Consider the following 25,370-nt stretch of genomic DNA (forward strand, 5'->3'; position numbering starts at 1 on the left):
GGAAGGAGGTCAGTGAAACATGCAGTTTCACGTAGTAGCACCACCCTGCGGTGTAGGATGCGCCGAAGCAAAATCCTGTAGCTATATAGACGTCGGGTAGCACACAAAGTTTGGTTAAACTGCTACGGCCCATCGATAAGGACGTGTGTTTAGGGAAGGAGGTCAGTGAAACATGCAGTTTCACGTAGTAGCACCACCCTGCGGTGTAGGATGCGCCGAAGCAAAATCCTGTAGCTATATAGACGTCGGGTAGCACACAAAGTTTGGTTAAACTGCTACGGCCCATCGATAAGGACGTGTGTTTAGGGAAGGAGGTCAGTGAAACATGCAGTTTCACGTAGTAGCACCACCCTGCGGTGTAGGATGCGCCGAAGCAAAATCCTGTAGCTATATAGACGTCGGGTAGCACACAAAGTTTGGTTAAACTGCTACGGCCCATCGATAAGGACGTGTGTTTAGGGAAGGAGGTCAGTGAAACATGCAGTTTCACGTAGTAGCACCACCCTGCGGTGTAGGATGCGCCGAAGCAAAATCCTGTAGCTATATAGACGTCGGGTAGCACACAAAGTTTGGTTAAACTGCTACGGCCCATCGATAAGGACGTGTGTTTAGGGAAGGAGGTCAGTGAAACATGCAGTTTCACGTAGTAGCACCACCCTGCGGTGTAGGATGCGCCGAAGCAAAATCCTGTAGCTATATAGACGTCGGGTAGCACACAAAGTTTGGTTAAACTGCTACGGCCCATCGATAAGGACGTGTGTTTAGGGAAGGAGGTCAGTGAAACATGCAGTTTCACGTAGTAGCACCACCCTGCGGTGTAGGATGCGCCGAAGCAAAATCCTGTAGCTATATAGACGTCGGGTAGCACACAAAGTTTGGTTAAACTGCTACGGCCCATCGATAAGGACGTGTGTTTAGGGAAGGAGGTCAGTGAAACATGCAGTTTCACGTAGTAGCACCACCCTGCGGTGTAGGATGCGCCGAAGCAAAATCCTGTAGCTATATAGACGTCGGGTAGCACACAAAGTTTGGTTAAACTGCTACGGCCCATCGATAAGGACGTGTGTTTAGGGAAGGAGGTCAGTGAAACATGCAGTTTCACGTAGTAGCACCACCCTGCGGTGTAGGATGCGCCGAAGCAAAATCCTGTAGCTATATAGACGTCGGGTAGCACACAAAGTTTGGTTAAACTGCTACGGCCCATCGATAAGGACGTGTGTTTAGGGAAGGAGGTCAGTGAAACATGCAGTTTCACGTAGTAGCACCACCCTGCGGTGTAGGATGCGCCGAAGCAAAATCCTGTAGCTATATAGACGTCGGGTAGCACACAAAGTTTGGTTAAACTGCTACGGCCCATCGATAAGGACGTGTGTTTAGGGAAGGAGGTCAGTGAAACATGCAGTTTCACGTAGTAGCACCACCCTGCGGTGTAGGATGCGCCGAAGCAAAATCCTGTAGCTATATAGACGTCGGGTAGCACACAAAGTTTGGTTAAACTGCTACGGCCCATCGATAAGGACGTGTGTTTAGGGAAGGAGGTCAGTGAAACATGCAGTTTCACGTAGTAGCACCACCCTGCGGTGTAGGATGCGCCGAAGCAAAATCCTGTAGCTATATAGACGTCGGGTAGCACACAAAGTTTGGTTAAACTGCTACGGCCCATCGATAAGGACGTGTGTTTAGGGAAGGAGGTCAGTGAAACATGCAGTTTCACGTAGTAGCACCACCCTGCGGTGTAGGATGCGCCGAAGCAAAATCCTGTAGCTATATAGACGTCGGGTAGCACACAAAGTTTGGTTAAACTGCTACGGCCCATCGATAAGGACGTGTGTTTAGGGAAGGAGGTCAGTGAAACATGCAGTTTCACGTAGTAGCACCACCCTGCGGTGTAGGATGCGCCGAAGCAAAATCCTGTAGCTATATAGACGTCGGGTAGCACACAAAGTTTGGTTAAACTGCTACGGCCCATCGATAAGGACGTGTGTTTAGGGAAGGAGGTCAGTGAAACATGCAGTTTCACGTAGTAGCACCACCCTGCGGTGTAGGATGCGCCGAAGCAAAATCCTGTAGCTATATAGACGTCGGGTAGCACACAAAGTTTGGTTAAACTGCTACGGCCCATCGATAAGGACGTGTGTTTAGGGAAGGAGGTCAGTGAAACATGCAGTTTCACGTAGTAGCACCACCCTGCGGTGTAGGATGCGCCGAAGCAAAATCCTGTAGCTATATAGACGTCGGGTAGCACACAAAGTTTGGTTAAACTGCTACGGCCCATCGATAAGGACGTGTGTTTAGGGAAGGAGGTCAGTGAAACATGCAGTTTCACGTAGTAGCACCACCCTGCGGTGTAGGATGCGCCGAAGCAAAATCCTGTAGCTATATAGACGTCGGGTAGCACACAAAGTTTGGTTAAACTGCTACGGCCCATCGATAAGGACGTGTGTTTAGGGAAGGAGGTCAGTGAAACATGCAGTTTCACGTAGTAGCACCACCCTGCGGTGTAGGATGCGCCGAAGCAAAATCCTGTAGCTATATAGACGTCGGGTAGCACACAAAGTTTGGTTAAACTGCTACGGCCCATCGATAAGGACGTGTGTTTAGGGAAGGAGGTCAGTGAAACATGCAGTTTCACGTAGTAGCACCACCCTGCGGTGTAGGATGCGCCGAAGCAAAATCCTGTAGCTATATAGACGTCGGGTAGCACACAAAGTTTGGTTAAACTGCTACGGCCCATCGATAAGGACGTGTGTTTAGGGAAGGAGGTCAGTGAAACATGCAGTTTCACGTAGTAGCACCACCCTGCGGTGTAGGATGCGCCGAAGCAAAATCCTGTAGCTATATAGACGTCGGGTAGCACACAAAGTTTGGTTAAACTGCTACGGCCCATCGATAAGGACGTGTGTTTAGGGAAGGAGGTCAGTGAAACATGCAGTTTCACGTAGTAGCACCACCCTGCGGTGTAGGATGCGCCGAAGCAAAATCCTGTAGCTATATAGACGTCGGGTAGCACACAAAGTTTGGTTAAACTGCTACGGCCCATCGATAAGGACGTGTGTTTAGGGAAGGAGGTCAGTGAAACATGCAGTTTCACGTAGTAGCACCACCCTGCGGTGTAGGATGCGCCGAAGCAAAATCCTGTAGCTATATAGACGTCGGGTAGCACACAAAGTTTGGTTAAACTGCTACGGCCCATCGATAAGGACGTGTGTTTAGGGAAGGAGGTCAGTGAAACATGCAGTTTCACGTAGTAGCACCACCCTGCGGTGTAGGATGCGCCGAAGCAAAATCCTGTAGCTATATAGACGTCGGGTAGCACACAAAGTTTGGTTAAACTGCTACGGCCCATCGATAAGGACGTGTGTTTAGGGAAGGAGGTCAGTGAAACATGCAGTTTCACGTAGTAGCACCACCCTGCGGTGTAGGATGCGCCGAAGCAAAATCCTGTAGCTATATAGACGTCGGGTAGCACACAAAGTTTGGTTAAACTGCTACGGCCCATCGATAAGGACGTGTGTTTAGGGAAGGAGGTCAGTGAAACATGCAGTTTCACGTAGTAGCACCACCCTGCGGTGTAGGATGCGCCGAAGCAAAATCCTGTAGCTATATAGACGTCGGGTAGCACACAAAGTTTGGTTAAACTGCTACGGCCCATCGATAAGGACGTGTGTTTAGGGAAGGAGGTCAGTGAAACATGCAGTTTCACGTAGTAGCACCACCCTGCGGTGTAGGATGCGCCGAAGCAAAATCCTGTAGCTATATAGACGTCGGGTAGCACACAAAGTTTGGTTAAACTGCTACGGCCCATCGATAAGGACGTGTGTTTAGGGAAGGAGGTCAGTGAAACATGCAGTTTCACGTAGTAGCACCACCCTGCGGTGTAGGATGCGCCGAAGCAAAATCCTGTAGCTATATAGACGTCGGGTAGCACACAAAGTTTGGTTAAACTGCTACGGCCCATCGATAAGGACGTGTGTTTAGGGAAGGAGGTCAGTGAAACATGCAGTTTCACGTAGTAGCACCACCCTGCGGTGTAGGATGCGCCGAAGCAAAATCCTGTAGCTATATAGACGTCGGGTAGCACACAAAGTTTGGTTAAACTGCTACGGCCCATCGATAAGGACGTGTGTTTAGGGAAGGAGGTCAGTGAAACATGCAGTTTCACGTAGTAGCACCACCCTGCGGTGTAGGATGCGCCGAAGCAAAATCCTGTAGCTATATAGACGTCGGGTAGCACACAAAGTTTGGTTAAACTGCTACGGCCCATCGATAAGGACGTGTGTTTAGGGAAGGAGGTCAGTGAAACATGCAGTTTCACGTAGTAGCACCACCCTGCGGTGTAGGATGCGCCGAAGCAAAATCCTGTAGCTATATAGACGTCGGGTAGCACACAAAGTTTGGTTAAACTGCTACGGCCCATCGATAAGGACGTGTGTTTAGGGAAGGAGGTCAGTGAAACATGCAGTTTCACGTAGTAGCACCACCCTGCGGTGTAGGATGCGCCGAAGCAAAATCCTGTAGCTATATAGACGTCGGGTAGCACACAAAGTTTGGTTAAACTGCTACGGCCCATCGATAAGGACGTGTGTTTAGGGAAGGAGGTCAGTGAAACATGCAGTTTCACGTAGTAGCACCACCCTGCGGTGTAGGATGCGCCGAAGCAAAATCCTGTAGCTATATAGACGTCGGGTAGCACACAAAGTTTGGTTAAACTGCTACGGCCCATCGATAAGGACGTGTGTTTAGGGAAGGAGGTCAGTGAAACATGCAGTTTCACGTAGTAGCACCACCCTGCGGTGTAGGATGCGCCGAAGCAAAATCCTGTAGCTATATAGACGTCGGGTAGCACACAAAGTTTGGTTAAACTGCTACGGCCCATCGATAAGGACGTGTGTTTAGGGAAGGAGGTCAGTGAAACATGCAGTTTCACGTAGTAGCACCACCCTGCGGTGTAGGATGCGCCGAAGCAAAATCCTGTAGCTATATAGACGTCGGGTAGCACACAAAGTTTGGTTAAACTGCTACGGCCCATCGATAAGGACGTGTGTTTAGGGAAGGAGGTCAGTGAAACATGCAGTTTCACGTAGTAGCACCACCCTGCGGTGTAGGATGCGCCGAAGCAAAATCCTGTAGCTATATAGACGTCGGGTAGCACACAAAGTTTGGTTAAACTGCTACGGCCCATCGATAAGGACGTGTGTTTAGGGAAGGAGGTCAGTGAAACATGCAGTTTCACGTAGTAGCACCACCCTGCGGTGTAGGATGCGCCGAAGCAAAATCCTGTAGCTATATAGACGTCGGGTAGCACACAAAGTTTGGTTAAACTGCTACGGCCCATCGATAAGGACGTGTGTTTAGGGAAGGAGGTCAGTGAAACATGCAGTTTCACGTAGTAGCACCACCCTGCGGTGTAGGATGCGCCGAAGCAAAATCCTGTAGCTATATAGACGTCGGGTAGCACACAAAGTTTGGTTAAACTGCTACGGCCCATCGATAAGGACGTGTGTTTAGGGAAGGAGGTCAGTGAAACATGCAGTTTCACGTAGTAGCACCACCCTGCGGTGTAGGATGCGCCGAAGCAAAATCCTGTAGCTATATAGACGTCGGGTAGCACACAAAGTTTGGTTAAACTGCTACGGCCCATCGATAAGGACGTGTGTTTAGGGAAGGAGGTCAGTGAAACATGCAGTTTCACGTAGTAGCACCACCCTGCGGTGTAGGATGCGCCGAAGCAAAATCCTGTAGCTATATAGACGTCGGGTAGCACACAAAGTTTGGTTAAACTGCTACGGCCCATCGATAAGGACGTGTGTTTAGGGAAGGAGGTCAGTGAAACATGCAGTTTCACGTAGTAGCACCACCCTGCGGTGTAGGATGCGCCGAAGCAAAATCCTGTAGCTATATAGACGTCGGGTAGCACACAAAGTTTGGTTAAACTGCTACGGCCCATCGATAAGGACGTGTGTTTAGGGAAGGAGGTCAGTGAAACATGCAGTTTCACGTAGTAGCACCACCCTGCGGTGTAGGATGCGCCGAAGCAAAATCCTGTAGCTATATAGACGTCGGGTAGCACACAAAGTTTGGTTAAACTGCTACGGCCCATCGATAAGGACGTGTGTTTAGGGAAGGAGGTCAGTGAAACATGCAGTTTCACGTAGTAGCACCACCCTGCGGTGTAGGATGCGCCGAAGCAAAATCCTGTAGCTATATAGACGTCGGGTAGCACACAAAGTTTGGTTAAACTGCTACGGCCCATCGATAAGGACGTGTGTTTAGGGAAGGAGGTCAGTGAAACATGCAGTTTCACGTAGTAGCACCACCCTGCGGTGTAGGATGCGCCGAAGCAAAATCCTGTAGCTATATAGACGTCGGGTAGCGCACAAAGTTTGGTTAAACTGCTACGGCCCATCGACAAGGACGTGTGTTTAGGGAAGGAGGTCAGTGAGACTCATCTTCTTCATCCGCACGTTGCATGGCTCCGCTCGGAGTGAGCTTAGTGATAAGTGTCTTGATCAAACACTAGAAATGGAAGCGAGTAAAGTAGAGCACAATGGGATGGGCACCGCCCTTCCGAGTGCTGGGTACATTCTTTGTAACTGATACACTACTGGCCATTAAAATTTCTACACCAACAAGAAATGCAGATGATAAACGGGTATTCATTGGACAAATACATCGTACTAGAACTGACATGTGATTACATTTTCACGCATTTTTGGTGCATAGATCCTGAGATATAAGTACCCAGAACAACCTCCTCTGGCCGTAACAACGGCCTTGATACGCCTGGGCATTGAGTCAAACAGAGCTTGGACGCCGTGTACAGGTACAGCTGCCCATGCAGCTTCAACACGATACCACAGTTCATCAAGAGTAGTGACTGGCGTATTGTGACGAGCCAGTTGCTCGGCCACTATTGACCAGACGTTTTCAATTGGTGAGAGATCAAAAAGTAACAGTAAAGTAACTTGAAATTAGGCTTTAAAAATTATACATTTTTCAAAATGACATTAAAATATTTTATTATTGTTAATGGTTTTTAATGATTCTGTGTTCCTTAGTTTAAATTGTTCGTTAAGCAACTTTACGTCTTAGTTTTAAGCTGATATTCTGAATAATTACAATGATTATAAAATAATTTCACAAAAAAACTGCCTTATCCCATTCCGTCCCGTGGGTGCGGAGGGAGGGGATATGTGCAAGCATTTCTCCGAAAAACATAAACGCCCAGTTTTAACAGAGTTTCAAGTAAAAACGTTAGATTATAACTCAAAATGATTTGTTATTCCTTTAAGAATCATTTTTGTGTGTCCTCTTTTATTTAAAAAAAATTGTTAACCGTTAAGTATCCCGTTGCGGCCCGAGTTCCCCTCAACGTAGCCTTAGAGACTAACAGTGTTGTAACATTGGCATGACTACACTAATCCGTATGTCGTATCAGGGAAATCATGGTTTCCGGACCTATGTTTGTTAGAGTTGTTTACTTGTTTTATCGTCATTGACCCACCCCTTCCGCGTGTGTCTATAATAACCGGCCAGAAAAAGGGGCAAGCAGGAAAGGTGCAAATGGGATGCATCAAATTATGAATATTGCAAATACACAATTACCAGTTTGTTACATTGCTGTTTTACACCCAGCCATGTTTGTTATTTACGATTTCGAAGTCTTTTGTGGCTACATCTTCAGCCACTTAGACAATCAAAATTATATACATCCGGACGTGCATCTTGTTGCTGTACACAGCATCGTCTATTGTCGGAAAGTCTTATACTTGTTGTTTGTGATTACACAACGTCATTCTCCGCGGTACTTTCTAGGCGATATGCTACATTTCGTGATGCAGTTCCAACCGCAAATCTTAGCGCATACCGGAGATTATGTACGCTGATGAGCCAAAGCATTATGACCAGTGGCCATCATGATATTGGATGCCGCTTGGTGTCGTCGTTGCGGGTACGTAACATAAGTATGAAATGGGAAAGACATGGACTGGGCAATCACCCTAGCGAAGATACGGGGGAAATCCATTGAGATTATCGACTTTGACAAAGTGCAGATTATTATTACGCAGAGACTCTGAACGAGTATCTCGAAAACAGCGAAGCTGGTCGAATGTCACAGGCTACTGTTGTCAGCATCTACGGAAAGAGATAGAAGAACAGTCAAACTAAGTGGTTGGACGTCCACGACTCTTCACAGAACGTGGGGTTCGGAGGGTTGTCTGTGGTGTACGCACAAGTGTTTCGGAGCATACCGTTCATCGCACATTGTTGAACATGGAGCTCCGTAGCAGGCCATCCCTACGTGCTCAGATGTTGACCCAACGTCATCGCCAGTTACGATTGCAGTGGACAAGGGACCATCGGGATCTGACTGTCGATCAATGGAGAAAACGTGTCGGCTCTTCGGTGAATCACAGTTTCGCTACACTAGGTCGGTGCTGGTCTCCACAAGCGCCTCCGTCGAGATGAGCGGCGGATCGAAATGTGCAGCGCGCCACGGACGCAGGCTGGCGTGATCAGTATTATGTTATGGGAGACGTTCTCCTGCGCTTGCATGGGACCTGTGGTAGTAATCGAAGACACGCTGACAGCTGCGAACCACCTGCATCCCTTCATCCTTGAAGTCTTCCCCGACAGCGATGTCTCCTTTCAGCAGTATAATTATTCGTCTCCCGGAGCCAGAACTGTGCTCATGGTCTGAGGAGCATTATAGTGAACTCACGTTGATGTGTAGGCGACTAAATTCGCCTGATGTAAATACGATGGAACTCATCTGGATTGCTATTGGGCGCCATCGCGGCATACGCAAATCAGCAGCCCATTATTTTCGCGTATTACATGACCTGTAGGTAGACATGTAATGCCACACGCCTCCTTAAATCTACCACAAAAGTGTCAGATCCCTGAGACGCAAAGTCGGTGATGTACTAGGGTGAGTCAAATGAAAATCTTAAATTTGTAATAACTTCGCGCCGTTATCCTGTAAGTTGGTAAGCGTGCTACAAACAGCTTGCAGAATGGCCTGTAGGTGGCAGCATAGTGAAGATGCACACATGCCGTCGCAGTATCAGTATCAAGATGGCTGTCCTACCTGCGACTTACACCAGGGAAGAACAGCATTCAGTTATTCGGTTTTTGTGTAGTAATGTTGTGAAACCTATTGTAATTCATCGACGAATGAAGGTTCAGTATGGTGATGGATGTTTGTCACAACAGCAAGTCTAGGAATGGAGCAGGAAGTTCGCAAATGGTGTGACTTCAGTGGAAGACGCTCCTCGTCCAGGTCAGGCACAACGAGTTGTGACCATAGAACATTTCAGAAGTTGAAGCCATAGTGAAGGAAAACCGCCGAGTGACACTGAATGACGTTGCAGCATGTTTACAGATTATTCATGGGTCAGCACACCACATTGTGCATGATGTGCTCCAGTTTCACAAAGTGTCTGCAAGATGGGTGCCATGGCAGCTGACTTCTGAAATGAGAGAACGACGTGTTGATGTTTGTGAAATCTTCTTCGGCGCTTTGAACAAGAAGGTGATGGCTTCCTTGCAAGAATCTTTACTGGGGACGAAACGTGGGCTCACTTCCACCAAGCCGGCCGGGGTGGCCGAGCGGTTCTAGGCGCTACAGTTTGGAACCGCCCGACCGCTACGGTCGCAGGTTCGAATCCTGCCTCGGGCATGGATGTGTGTGATGTCTTTAGGTTACTTAGGTGTAAGTAGTTCTAAGTTCTAGGGGACTGATGACCTCAGAAGTTAAGTTCCATAGTGCTCAGAGCCATTTGAACCATTTGAACTTCCACCAACCGGAAACGAAGAGAGCGATCAAGGAATGGCGCCATTCCTCATCACAAAGTGATTTCCATATGTTTGGATCACTCAAAGACGCAAAGGGAGGAAAGAAGTTCCGTTCTGATGAAGAGGAACGACACGCGGTGAATGAGTGGTTGCGCGGACTACCAAAAGAATTTGTTTCTAAAAGTATTTATGCACTTTGTAAGCGCTGGAGGACTTGCATTGCGCGTGGGGGAGATTATGTTGAAAAGTGATACAGCTTTGTACAACTTCTGAACAATAAATAATATTTTAAAAAATATTTCAGTTTTTCATTTGACTCACCCACCTATTTTGTTCCAAAGACGGACAAACAAGCTATGAAGCTTGTGGTCGTAATGTTTTTTCTCGTCGTAGTAGATGTGATGCTGAACAAAAACGATGGCACAGTTAAAAGGTCATTCACTGGTGTTTCTGCAACAGCGGCCGCAGCTGCAGTAAAGGAGGCGTCGTGAGTCAGACGGGGAGCAGTCGTGCACTATCTCGGCACGGAGTTAATAGAAACAGAGTCACCCAGCTAGACAAACAGGCGAACCGCGCTCCAAGCTCCCTAGCTCCCTACTTAGCAATCATATACAACCGCTAGCTCACCGATAGATCTGTATCTACAGACTGGAAAATTGCGCAGGTCGCACCAGTGTTTAAGAAGGGTAGTGGAAGTAATCCATCGACCTACAGACCTGTATCATTGACGTAGGTTTGCAGTAGGGTTTTGGAGCATATATTGTATTCATTTGAATCACCTCGAAGGGAACGATCTATTGATACGTAATCAGCATGGTTTCAGAAAACATCGTTCTTGTGCAACGCAGCTAGCTCTTTATTCGCACGAAGTAATGGCCGCTAACGACAGGGGATCTCAAGTTGATCCCGTATTTCTAGATTTCCGGAAAGCTTTTGACACCGATCCTCACAAGCGACTTCTAATCAAGCTGCGGGCCTATGGGGTATCGTCTCAGTTGTGCGACTGGATTCGTGATTTCCTGTCAGGAAGGTCACAGTTCGTAGTAATAGACGGCAAATCATCGAGTAAAACTGAAGTGATATCAGGTGTTCTCCAGGGAAGCGTCCTGGGACCTCTGCTGTTCCTGATCAATATAAATGACCTGGGTGACAATCTGAGTAGTTCTCCTAGGTTGTTCACAGATGATGCTGTAATTTACCGTCTAGTAAGGTCATCCGAAGACCAGTATCAGTTGCAAAGCGATTTAGAAAAGATTGCTGTATGGTGTGGCAGGTGGCAGTTGACGCTAAATAACGAAAAGTGTGAGGTGATCCACATGAGTTCCAAAAGAAATTCGTTGGAATTCGATTACTCGATAAATAGTACAATTTTCAAGGCTGTCAATTCAACTAAGTATCTGCGTGTTAAAATTACGAACAACTTCAGTTGGAAAGACCACATAGATAATATTGTGGGGAAGGCGAGCCAAAGGTTGCGTTTCATTGGCAGGACACTTAGAAGATGCAACAAGTCCACTAAAGAGACAGCTTACACTACACTCGTTCGTCCTCTGCTAGAATATTGCTGGGCGGTGTGGGATCCTTACCAGGTGGGATTGACGGAGGACATCGAAAGGGTGCAAAAAATGGCAGCTCGTTTTGTATTATCACGTAATAGGGGAGAGAGTGTGGCAGATGTGATACGCGAGTTAGGATGGAAGTCATTAAAGCAAAGACGTTTTTCGTCGCGCCGAGATCTATTTACGAAATTTCAATCACCAACTTTCTCTTCCGAATGCGAAAATATTTTGTTGAGCCCAACCTACATAGGTAGGAATGATCATCAAAATAAAATAAGAGAAATCAGAGCTCGAACAGAAAGCTTTAGGTGTTCGTTTTCCCGCGCGCTGTTCGGGAGTGGACTGGTAGAGAGATGGTATGATTGTGGTTCGATGAACCCTCTGCCAAGCACTTAAATGTGAATTGCAGAGTAATCATGTAGATGTAGAAGTTCGAGCGCAGTTGTGAGAGCACTTCGGGCACTGCCTACGTAGTTAAACGTTACACGTCGCTGAGGACTACCTTGTTCCAGACTCAGCAATTTTCGAAAATCAATCATTTAATAAAGGAAGACGTAACACAAATTTCATCTCCCTTTAATGACAGAGAAACGTGTTTGCCAATTCAAAACTTACTGCCACTCAATCAAAAAGATTTGTTTGGAACTAAAATGAAAACTTGGTAATATATACTCAAAGACAAAAACAACGACGCACCACGAAGTGTTTACCCGAATGGGACGGAAATCGGAAATGTTATTTTCATTTTCATACAAACAAATGATTATAACTTCAAAAAAGATGGATCATTTATTCAAAAGAAACTATTACGTTGGACAGACAGATAGACCCATTAAAGAACACATGCTACGGTAAAAATGGGGAAAATGAGTACAATTCCACGTTTGCTGAACATCTATTGCCCTTAGAGCATACGCCACGTAAACTGGATGACGTAGAATTGCTACCCGAAGTGACTAAGGGTTATAAACTGGACCTGTTCGAGGAAATGGAAATTTTCAATCTCAGAAAGATGGATTTATTCTTAACGAACAGGTGCAGCTCAGAAACAAAAATTGTTCGGATAGTTTCAAACCCCTCTTGCTCTAACTTAATATACACTACTGGCCATTAAAATTACTACACCACGAAGATGTGCTACAGGCGCGAAATTTAACCAAGAAGATGCTGTGATATGCAAACGATTAGCTTTTCAGTGTATTCACACAAGGTTGGCGCCAGTGGCGACACCTAAAACGTGCTGACATGAGGAAAGTTTCCAACCGATTTCTCATACACAAACAGCAGTTGACCGGCGTTGCCTGGTAAAACGTTGTTGTGATGCCTCGTGTAAGGAGGAGAAATGCATACCATCACGTTTCCGACTTTGACAAAGGTCGGATTGTAACCTATCGCGATTGCGGTTTATCGCATCGCGACATTGCTGCTCGCGTTGGTCGAGATCCAATGACTGTTAGCAGAATATGGAATCGGTGGGTCCAGGAGGGTAATACGGAACGCCGTGCTCGATCACAACGGCCTCGTATCACTAGCAGTCGAGATGAAAGGCATGTTATCCACATGGCTGTAACTGATCGTGCAGCCACGTCTCGATCCCTGAGTCAACAGATGGGGACGTTTGCAACACAACAACCATCTGCACGAACAATTCGACGACGTTTGCAGCAGCATGGACTATCAGCTCGGAGACCATGGCTCAGGTTACCCTTGACGCTGCATCACAGACAGGAGCGCCTGCAATGGTGTACTCAACGACGAACCTGGGTGCTCGAATGGAAAAACGCCATTTTTTCGGATGAATCCAGGTTCTGTTTACAGCATCATGACGGTCGCATCAGTGTTTGGCGACATCGCGGTGAACGCACATTGGAAGCGTGTATTCGTCATCGCCATACTGGCGTATCACCCGGCTTGATGCTATCGGGTGCCATTGGTTACACGTCTCGGTCACCTCTTGTTCGCATTGAGGGCACTTTGAACAGTGAACGTTACTTTTCAGATGTGTTATGTCCCGTGGCTCCACCCTTCATTCGGTCCCGGTGAAACCGTACATTTCAGCAGGTTAATGCACGATCGCATGTTGCAGGTCCTGTACGGGCCTTTCTGGATACAGAAAATGTTCGACTGCTGCCCTGGCCAGCACATTCTACAGATCTCACACCAACTGAAAACGTCTGGTCAATGGTGGCCGAGCAACTGGCTCGTCACAATACGCCAGTCACTACTCTTGATGAACTGTGGTCTCGTGTTGAAGCTGCATTGGCAGCTGTACCGGTACACGACATCCAAGCTCTGTTTGACTCAATACCCAGGCGTATCAAGGCCGTTATTACGGCCAGAGGTGGTTGTTCTGGGTACTGATTTCTCGGGATCTATGCACCCATATTGCGTGAAAATGTAATCACATGTCAGTTCTAGTATAATATATTTGTCCAATGAATACCCGTTTATCATCTGCATTTCTTCTTCTTACTGTAGCAATTTTAATGGCCAGTAGTGTAGTTTGGCTGTCTGGAAGCTAGTTTTCTAGTCTGTTGATGCTGGTGAGATGCTCCTTTCCTGTCTTTTGGGATTTTACGTATTTTTTATGATTATTGTTCGAGGTTCTCGATTTGTATGTGTGGTTTAAATGATTCTGTTATGTTTTTTATCCATGACGACATATGTTTTCGATTTACTAAAACATTTTGTTCGTTTCCGCTAGTATGTATCCTTGTCTTTAATTCGCACTCGATTCTCGCTCATAGCACTAGTGCCCTCTCTCGTTACATGTGTTCCTTAGTGCAAGCTTCATCTGCTTGACACTCGGACACAGGCAAATTGGTGTTCATATTTTGTATTGTATGTAGGTGTTTTAAATGGTTCTGATATGTTTTATTTATTAAGACACACTGTTTGAATTAGCACAACCTTCAAAATTTTGACGCGCATGAGTATGTATCCCTCGGTTTTAATGTGCACGAGTGTCTCGCGCATACCACAAGTGCCTTCTCTCGGTGAAACTGCCTGCCCTAGTGCTTCCACACTCTCTTCACGCTAGTTCACAGGCTAAGTACTGATAATATACCGTGTTCGCTTCGACCATCTCTTCATAATTATGCTGTACAGATGGAGGTGATATTACACTCGTATTTTTATCTACTGGCATGATTGTTTCGTGCATCTCCATTGCAGAATGTGATTTTAGTAAGTGACTAAAAGTTTTAGTAATTATCATGGTTACTTAAAGCTATAAGTGTTTGTTTTTTCTTCTATCTCAGTTATGTTTCCAAGGTTTTTGCTAAAGAAGGTGTCTTCCTATTCAGGTGTATTTTTGCTTCTGATGAAAGTACAGGGTGATTCAAAAAGAATACCACAACTTTAAAAATGTGTATTTAATGAAAGAAACATAATATAACCCTCTGTTATACATCATTACAAAGAGTATTTAAAAAGGTTTTTTTTTCACTCAAAAACAAGTTCAGAGATGTTCAATATGGCCCCCTCCAGACACACGAGCAATATCAACCCGATACTCCAACTCGTTCCACACTCTCTGTAGCATATCAGGCGTAACAGTTTGGATAGCTGCTGTTATTTCTCGTTTCAAATCATCAATGGTGGCTGGGAGAGGTGGCCGAAACACCATATTCTTAACATACCCCCATAAGAAAAAATCGCAGGGGGTAAGATCAGGGCTTCTTGGAGGCCAGTGATGAAGTGCTCTGTCACGGGCTGCCTGGCGGCCGATCCATCGCCTCGGGTAGTTGACGTTCAGGTTTCATAACTAACCTTTTTCGTAGGTTCAAATGGCTCTGAGCACTATGGGACTCAACTGCTGTGGTCATAAGTCCCCTAGAACTTAGAACTACTTAAACCTAACTAACCTAAGGACAGCACGCAACACCCAGCCATCACGAGGCGAGAAAATCCCTGACCCCGCCGGGAATCGAACCCGGGAACCCGGGCGTGGGAAGCGAGAACGCTACCGCACGACCACGAGATGCGGGGCCCTTTTTCGTAGGACTCTCCATACAGTTTATTGTGGAATTTGCAGCTCTCTGCTAGCTCTGCGAGTCGATTTTTCTGGGCTGCGAACAAATGCTTGCTGGATGCGTGCTACATTTTCATCACTCGTTCTCGGCCGTCCAGAACTTTTCCCTTTGCACAAACACCCATTCTCTGTAAACTGTTTATACCAACGTTTAATACACCACCTATCAGGAGGTTTAACACCATACTTCGTTCGAAATGCACGCTGAACAACTGTCGTCGATTCACTTCTGCCGTACTCAATAACACAAAAAGCTTTCTGTTGAGCGGTCGCCATCTTAGCATCAACTGACGCTGACGCCTAGTCAACAGCGCCTCAAGCGAACAAATGTACAACTAAATGAAACTTTATAGCTCCCTTAATTCGCCGACAGATAGTGCTTAGCTCTGCCTTTTGTCGTTGCAAGAGTTTTAAATTCCTAAAGTTGTGGTATTCTTTTTGAATCACCCTGTATATTTAGATATACCGAAATCGTGGTCAAGGATTTCAATAAATCTTTATCATCCAACTGTTTGGCTCTTAACATTTACCATGAAGATCAAAAGAAAGAGCTTCACAAACTGAGCAAGTCAGTAACGAGTTGGTCCACCTCTGGCCTTTGTGTTAGCATACATTCGTCTCGGCAATGATTGAAAGGGCTGTTAGATGTCCTCCTGAGGGATATCGTGCCAAATTCTGTCCAATTGGCCCGTTGGATAGTCAATATCCCGAGCAGGATAGAGGGCGCTGTCCATAATGCTCCAAACATTCTCAGCTGGGGACAGATCTGGCGACATTGCTGGCCTAGGTAGAGTTTGACAAGCACGTGTGCAGGCGAGCAATACCTTACTGAAATGTAAACACAGGGTGACTTCCAATAAATGGCAGCAAAGCGAGGCGTAGAACATCGTCGATGTACCGCTGTGACGTAAGGGAACCGTGCACGACAGCTAAAGGGGCCCTGCTATGAAAATAAACGGCATCCCAGAACACCACTCATGGCTGTCGGGCCATACGGCGGGTGACAGTCAGTCTGGTTTCACACCACTGTCTGGGGCGTCTCCGCTGAAGACAATTCTATTTCAGTCAATGAGATTTCAGGCCGAATACGTGACTAGAGACGCATGGACAGCGGTGGGATACCAACCCCAGTGTCGCCATACATACAGCTCGCCGGCCGCGGTGGCCGTGCGGTTCTGGCGCTGCAGTCCGGAACCGCGGGACTGCTACGGTCGCAGGTTCGAATCCTGCCTCGGGCATGGGTGTGCGTGATGTCCTTAGGTTAGTTAGGTTTAAGTAGTTCTAAGTTCTAGGGGACTTATGACCTAAGATGTTGAGTCCCACAGTGCTCAGAGCCATTTGAACCATTTTGAACATACAGCTACCGATGTCCGGGGCGTCTCGAGACACGTCTTTGGCCTGCAATCCCACTGACTGGAGTAGTTTTGAGTGATGAGTTCCGCTCCGAACTTATCCTCGGTGACCAGCGAAGACGTGTATGGTGACTGTCGCCCTCCATTTGACCCAACCAGGAGTGATGGTCCGGAACGGCATTTATTTTCATAGCGGGTCCGCTTTGGTTCTCACGAGCGGCACCCTAACATTATAACACATCGGTACGTCGACGATATGACACGTCCCGATTTGTTGCCCTTCATGTCAAGCCATCCTGGGCTTACATTTCAGCAAGATAATGCCCGCCCGCACACGGCGAGAGTTTCCTCTGCTTGTCTTCATGCTTGCCAGACCCTACCTTAGTCAACAGGATCTCCGCATCTATCCCCAACAGAGAACCTTTGGAACATTATGGACAGCGTCGCCAACCAGCTCGAGATTTTGACGATCTAACTCGTCAATTGGACAGAATTTGACACGATATCCCTTAGGAGGACAACCGACAACTCTGTCAATCATATGAAGATGGTAACTGTTCTTTCGGACATGTCCGAAAGAACATACACCATCTTCATATAGTTAAGGCTAACCGACCATTGACCTTCTTCTGTGCAGATGCACACGCATTGTCCAAACACTTACCGGACTCGGTAAGACTGTCTGCCGCGAGTAATGAGTGTAGTGGGCAGGGGCACTACGAATGTAGTCTGTGGACATTAAGTTGGGAATGTGGGTCTCGCGGGGAGCGTGCAAGGGATAAATCCCTGCAGTCGCACTATTCTCTGTGCCCACGGTGGCTCAGATGGATAGAGCGTCTGCCATGTAAGAAGGAGATCCTGGGATCGAGTCCCGGTCGGCCCACACATTTTCAACTGTCCCCATGATGTATATCAACACCTGTCGGCAGCTTAGGGTCTTGATTTCATTATCGTTTCACTCTCTCAATCAGTGCCAAGCCGAATAACTTCATGCACAAGGGCCAGAGTTGGAGCAACGCGTTATTGACTTGCTCAGTTTGTGCAGTTCTTTCTTCTGAATAAATAATCCAAAAAATGGTTCAAATGGCTCTGAGCACTATGTGACTTAACAGCTGAGGTCATCAGTCCCCTAGAACGTAGAACTACTTAAACCTAACTAACCTAAGGACATCACACACATCCATGCCCGAGGCAGGATTCGAACCTGCGACCGTAGCGGTCGCGCGATTCCAGACTGAAGCGCCTAGAACCGCTCGGCCACCCGGCCGGCAATAAATAATCTAATTTTTCTGAAATTGTAAACATTTCTTTGCCTGTAAATGTGCATCACATCTACCAGTTTCCATCCCATTCAATTTTTTTCTTCGACCGTATTACTCGCCACCTTAAAAAGAGCACTGTGATCGCTCTGGAGCGCTGTAAATGGTGGGGAACTGGCGCCAAGCAGTCATGCGACCCTCCAACTCTGACGTGTGTCACGACGGCAAAGTGGTGTGTACGTGCCTGTCGGTTCTGTGCAACCTGCGCAGTGGTATGTGTCGATGAGAAGATGTTACATAAAGGCAGAAAGGAACTATAGTATTATGGTGTCTTCCTGACCTCATCGTAAGTGAAATTGCCTGTTTTGTTGGTGTAGCAATACAGATTGTCTAACGTGTCTACAAGGAATGGTGTACCACTTGCAGCCATGTAACAGGTCATAATAACATTGGTCATAGCAAGCACCTAATCGACAGTCGCCAGAGACGTGTCACATCTTGTCAATGACAATCGGTTTCATATCGTAAAAGAATTGCTGCTATAATTGAATGCAACTTTATCTCAGTCGGATTCCTAGCTAACATAGCGAAGGAAACTGCATTCAGTGCAAATTTGGAGTGCGTACCGCACAAGAGGCCATTCCTAGCAGTTGTATTCAACAGGCCCAACAACACAGAAATTAAACTGGACAACAAACGACTGTAGGCTTTCGTCTCCCAGACAGTCGCGATTTTGCCTCTGTTGAAATAATTTAAGACGCCGAGTGCACTGACATCCTAATGAGGTGCATATCTCGCAGTGAGTGGAGGTTGTAGTTCAGACCGGAGGTGGTTCCGTCATGTTTGGCGGTGTTTTTCGTACCAAGACTTGCGCCCAGTTATTCAAGCTGCGCTGAACATGGATAAGGCTCTTTATTTCAACACTCTCAGTGACAAATGTTGGTCTTTCTTCTATGCAGGTAAGCTTTTGACGGTCCCGTCTTTAAAGATGACGACAGCAATGTTGAGAAGGTTGAAGGCACACGTTCCCGGCTTCACAATCACTCAGGCAGCTTGTTGCACTCGACTGCTCTTGAAATCATCTGATCTTAACCCAACGAAAATGTCTGCTGCTGTTGTGACACCGGGCGAAACGAAGCAATCAACATTCCGGCAATCTTGTCTCTCTGCGGGATTTAATTTACAAATTGGCTTCAGCTGTATGTGGTATACCTGAAGAGACTTGTGGAGTCTTCCTCGCCGACTTGCAGTTATCAGTTAGGCCCATTAGCCAGAAATATAGGGAATTTCTACCATCTTTATCTCTAAACGGCGCAAATATCAACTTCTCTTCTTCAGCAAAGAGTCTAGGAATAACAATGGATGAAAATCTAAATTGGACTGAGCACGTAACTGCAGTGTGCAAGATGGCATCAGCATCTCTCCATGCCCTATAAAAATATGAAAAGCTCTACCCTCTTGACCTGAAAAAGGAAGTTGTACTAACGCTTACACTTCCAATTATTGATTACAGCAATGCTATCCTGCAACGCCTTTCCCAGGAAACCTCAGGCGCCTGTACCTGGTTATGGATGCCTGTGTTCGTTATGTCTCTGGTGATCGACTCTTTGCTCACATTTTACCATCGTATGCACAGCTATCATGGCGATGTGCAGACAAGCAAAGTGATTTCCATACCCTCTGTATTCCCTACTGTCTTATTGATGAACACTGTCCCTCATATCTCTCCCCGGCCTTAACTTTCTTGTCTGAACTTGATAGGAGGGACACCCACTCCCATCAAAGTAAAATCCCTGTTCCACTCTATCGTTCAGCCACCTTCTCGAGTCATTCTCAGTAGCAGGGATCCGACTGTGGAATAACCCTCCTCGTTATAAAAGAGAACTGAATAACATCGCCAACTTCAGAAGTCAGTTAATGAAATATCTACTGTGGCAACAATAAGGATTACCATTGTCCCTGTATGCACTCGTTACCCTTGTACAAACCTCTTTCCAACCTAATCTTCCTCATTTACCAGTAATCTTTGCAGAAGCTGTCTCCTTAAATTTCCTGTCCTTAGAATTCAACACCTCATAAAATATCTGTTTTGTACACGTTTAAATTCTTTTTACATCTGCACTACATTATTGTTATTATTTTTATTATTACTCTTACCACTATTAGTGACAGCAGCTGCAGTAGTACGAGTATTGCCTGTATCAACTTTAGTACACTACTGGCCATAAAAATTGCTACACTACGAAGATGACGTGCTACAGACGCGCAATTTAACCGACAGGAAGAAGATGCTGTGATATGCAAATGATTAGCTTTTCAGAGCATTCACACAAGGTTGGCGCCGGTGGCGACACCTACAACGTGCTGACATGAAGAAAGTTTACAACCGATTTCTCATACACAAACAGCAGTTGACCGACGTTGCCTGGTGAAACGTTGTTGTGATGCCTCGTGTAAGGAGGAGAAATGCGTACCATCACGTTTCCGACTTTGATAAAGGTCGGATTGTAGCCTATCGCGATTGCGGTTTATCGTATCGCGACATTGCTGCTCGCGTTGGTCGAGATCCAATGACTGTTAGCAGAATATGGAATCGGAGGGTTCAGGAGGGTAATACGGAACGCTGTGCTGGATCCCGACAGCCTCGTATCACTAGCAGTTGAGATGACAGGCATCTTATCCGCATGGCTGTAACGGATCGTGCTGCCACGTCTCGATCCTCGAGTCAACAGATGGGAACGTTTGCAAGACAACAACCATCTGCACGAACAGTTCGACGACGTTTGCAGCAGCATGGACTATCAGCTCGGATACCATGGCTGCGGTTACCCTAGACGCTGCATCACAGACAGCAGCGCCTGCGATGGTGTACTCAACGACGAACCTGGGTGCACGAATGGCAAAACGTCATTTTTTCAGATGAATCCACGTTCTGTTTACTGCATCGTGATGGTCGCATCCGTGTTTGGCGACCTCGTGGCGTACGCATATTGGAAGCGTGTATTCGTCATCGCCATACTGGCGTATCACCCGGCGTGATGGTATGGGGTGCCATTGGTTACACGTCTCGGTCGCCTCTTGTTCGAATTGACGCCACTTTGAGCAGTGGACGTTACATTTCAGATGTGTCACGACCCGTGGCTCTACCCTTCATTCGATCCCAACGAAAGCTTACATTTCAGCACGACAATACACGACCGCATGTTGCAGGTCCTGTACGGGCCTTTCTGGATACAGAAAATATTCGACTGCTGCCCTGGCCAGCACATCCTCCAGATCTCTCACCAACTGAAAACGTCTGGGCAATGGTGGCCGAGCAACTGGCTCGTCACAATACGCCAGTCACTACTCTTGATGAACTGCGGTATCGTGTTGAAGCTGCATGGGCAGCTGTACCTGTACACGCCATCCAAGCTCTGTTGACTCAATGCCCATGCTTATCCTGGTCGTTATTACGACCAGAGGTGGTTGTTCTGGGTACTGATTTCTCAGGATCTATGCAACTAAACTGCGTGAAAATGTAATCACATGTCAGTTCTAGTATAATATATTTGTCCAATGAATACCTGTTTATCATCTGCATTTCTTCTTGGTGTAGCAATTTTAATGGCTAGTAGTGTACTTCATAGTCAGTATAATTTAATCACACTGCTACTTCAGACACTCATATCGTATTAGTTCTAGTTGTCGTATTAAAACTATTATTTCTATAGGTAACCGTGATTTAAAAAACATATAGTATGTGTGAAACCCAGGTCCGATGTAAGAGGGGGTCTGATAAGGTTAAATAAATAAAAAATAAAGACGGTCTTACACGATATTAGTCGACGCCTCCTAGTCTTTTTTTTCCGGTGAGCTTATTAGGAGTAATCATTGGGATATCCATTAGTGCAGACTGCTTAATGAAGTGGAACTGCATAGACAGAATAATACAGGCGAATGTGAAGTCCATTTGAATACGAGTGCACGTCTCAACAAGTCAAGTTACTTGCTACAAACGCCAAGATAATGTATTACCTTCGTAATTACCTTGTTGATTTTAATGGCACAGATAGTATAACAATGGCGTTAACTGCTGAGACCTCTGGCGGCGGCACTATTACGCCGCGGACCTTGACGGGCGCTGAAGCGACGAGCGGTGACGTGGGTGGCGCGCTGTAAACCTGTTCTGTTCGGGCTCGCTATCGGCCTAGGTCTCGGTCTCTGCTCAGGGGGCCGACTCCGATGGCGCGGGCACAGCCGGGGGTGGGGGGCAAGTGCGCCGGCTGTCACGCCGCCTGCGTGCCGCCTCCAGTGCCGGCGCGACCGCTGCTCGGGATGGTCAAGTACTCGCCGGAGCCCCTGGTGTCGCTCTGGCGAATGCCGGACCTGGGATTCGAGTTCCTGGACCACACCTCTGCGCATGCGCTGTACGCGGCTCCCGTCCAGGTAGGCGCTGCCACGCCACGCGTCAAGGGCACACCGGAGAGAGTCGTGTGGCATTGTTGACATGGAGTGGGGGTAGCGGAACAGCTGTTCCACCGCCTGGACCAGCTGTTCCACCGCCTGATTTGTAAGGCTCCGTTGCTTGACTCCTCCACACAACCCGCCTCCGTAGCAGTCGCTAACGCTCGTCTGGCCAGTGGCGCTCGCGTACTACACCTACATCTACATTTGTACTCCGCAAGCCACCCAACTGTGCGTGGCGGAGGGCACTTAACGTGCCACTGCATTACCTCCATTTCCTGTTCGAGTCGCGTATGGTTCTCGGGAAGAACGACTGCCGGAAAGCCTCCGTGCGCGCTCGAATCTCTCTAATTTTACATTCGTGATCTCCTCGGGAGGTATAAGTAGGGGGAAGCAATATATTCGATACCTCATCCAGAAACGCACCCTCTTGAAACCTGGCCAGCAAGCTACACCGCGATTCAGAGCGCCTCTCTTGCAGAGTCTACCACTTGAGTTTGCCAAACATCTCCGTAACGCTATCACGCTTACCAAATAACCCTGTGACGAAACGCGCCACTCTTCTTTGGATCTTCTCTATCTCCTCCGTCAACCCGACCTGGTACGGATCCCACACTGATGAGCAATACTCAAGTATAGGTCGCACGAGTGTTTTGTAAGTGTGGTGTGCGTACTGTAAGACCTTCGGTACACACACCATCAGATTATTTGACTTGTCGCTCTAACGAAGTAGGCGAGCGTCAGCAATATGTCTCGTGGTCTTGTCTCGTGTTTGTCTTCTGCCGTTAGGTCAGACAATAGAAATGCCACTTGCACACTTAGAGTAGCAGATTGACGGTGACCAACTTTCAACAGAACTTGATTAATTTTCACACACATTTATTAAAATAATATCAAGCATAAAAATAACTTAACTTGGTTCTGGATGCTATTTACAATTGACAATCTGAAGTTCCTTTGGTCTTGGTACGTTAATCTTATTAGGCGCAGACTGAAACTTGACAATAGACTGGTACAGACTAATGCAGACTGGGGCAGACGAATGCAGATTGGTGCAGACAAATGCAGATTGACTAATCGGAGGTCTGTACACTCGTTATAATTCCTCGCGCGCTCAGGTATCACTGCGCGAGTGTGATCCGCGAGGAGAAAAGGATCTACGTTAGCAGCAATCTCATTGGCTGCGAGACATATTAGTACGCAGATCGGCGGAAGCAGAATTTGGTCTGTCTCTAAGACAGCGCCATCTCGTAGTGCGGAGACGGACGAGCGCTGCGCCTGCGCTGTTGTGCTTAGCGGGGCGCGCTCTATTGGGGAAGTTGTGTACGCGCTGACTACGCGGAACTATGTACATAACAGTACGTCACCTCCTTTGTTGATGGACTACATTTCCTAAGGACTCTCCCAATGAATCTCAACCTGGTACCCGCCTTACCAACAATTAATTTTGCCGGCCGCGGTGGTCTCGCGGTTCTAGGCGCGCAGTCCGGAACCGTGCGACCGCTACGTCGCAGGTTCGAATCCTGCCTCGGGCATGGATGTGTGTGATGTCCTTAGGTTAGTTAGGTTTAAGTAGTTCTAAGTTCTAGGGGACTGATAACCACAGCAGTTGAGTCCCATAGTGCTCAGAGCCAACAATTAATTTTATATGATCATTCCACTTCAAATCGTTCCGCAGGCATACTCCCAGATATTTTACAGAAGTAACTGCTACCAGTGTTTGTTCCGCTATCATATAAATATACAATAAAGGATCCTTCTTTCTATGTATTCGCAATATATTACATATGTCTATGTTAAGGGTCAGTTGCACTCCCTGCACCAAGTGCCTATCCGCTGCAGATCTTCCTGCATTTCGCTGCAATTTTCTAATGCTGCAACTTCTCTGTATACTACAGCATCATCCGCGAAAAGCCGCATGGAACTATCTACTAGGTCATTTATATATATTGTGAAAAGCAATGGTCCCATAACACTCCCCTGTGGCACGCCAGAAGTTACTTTAACGTCTGTAGACGTCTCTCCATTGAGAAAAACATGTTGTGTTCTGTTTGCTAAAAACTCTTCAATCCAGCCACACAGCTGGTCTGATATTCCGTAGGCTCTTACTTTGTTTATCGGGCGACAGTGCGGAACTGTATCGAACGCCTTCCGGAAGTCAAGGAAAATAGCATCTACCTGGGAGCCTGTATCTAATATTTTCTGGGTCTCATGAACAAATAAAGCGAGTTGGGTCTCACGCGATCGTTGTTTCCGGAATCCATGTTGATTCCTACAGAGTAGATTCTGGGTTTCCAGAAACGACATGATACGCGAGCAAAAAATATGTTCTAAAATTCTGCAACAGATCGACGTCAGAGTTATAGGTCTATAGTTTTGCGCATCTGCTCGACGACCATTCTTGAAGACTGGGACTACCCTGTGCTCTTTTCCAATCATTTGGAACTTTCCGTTCCTCTAGAGACTTGCGGTACACGGCTGTTAGACCGGGGGCAAGTTCGTTCGCGTACTGTGTGTAGAATCGAATTGGTATCCCGTCAGGTCCAGTGGACTTTCCTCTGTTGAGTGATTCCAGTACTAGTGCTGGAAGAAACTTTCTCCGCCTGTATTTGGCTGACGAGGGGACGAGAGGTGGTGACGTAAATTTCCTGACAACCAGGCTCTGTACCAGTGTCCTGGATAATATTCCATGCCTCCTGAGTCTTACGGAGTGTCGGCATGAGAGACTGATCATGGTGATACGCCCGTCGGTTGGGGACGTTAAGCTCGGCGAAATCCTTGGTTCTATCCGGAACAAATAGGCTGTATCCTGGCTCTGGGACCTCGCCGTCTTACTTCTCTCGTAACCTACAACAAAAACACGTCACCGCACTGTACACACTTCCATTACAACCACCCACACTAAAAAGAAACACCTCAGACA

The 25,370-nt window shown here is 47.0% G+C and overlaps 1 protein-coding gene across 2 annotated transcripts in view; it reads left to right on the forward strand.

Moving 5' to 3' along the window:
- LOC126262391 (venom dipeptidyl peptidase 4-like) overlaps positions 1 to 25,370 on the forward strand; it is a 605,446-nt gene that overhangs the window by 393,565 nt on the left and 186,511 nt on the right. The window contains exon 1 of one of the 2 annotated variants that reach the window (XM_049958999.1): positions 22,309 to 22,429. The exons of the other annotated variant lie outside the window; for it this stretch is intronic. Coding sequence (XP_049814956.1) covers positions 22,319 to 22,429 — 111 coding nt within the window. The 5' untranslated portion in view covers positions 22,309 to 22,318. Of the gene's footprint in view, positions 1 to 22,308; positions 22,430 to 25,370 lie in introns of those variants that run through there. 2 annotated transcript variants of the gene reach the window in all.

This window comes from Schistocerca nitens, chromosome 6 (genome assembly GCF_023898315.1).
Source record: "Schistocerca nitens isolate TAMUIC-IGC-003100 chromosome 6, iqSchNite1.1, whole genome shotgun sequence".
In the NCBI taxonomy this organism is placed as follows: Eukaryota; Metazoa; Arthropoda; class Insecta; order Orthoptera; family Acrididae; genus Schistocerca; species Schistocerca nitens.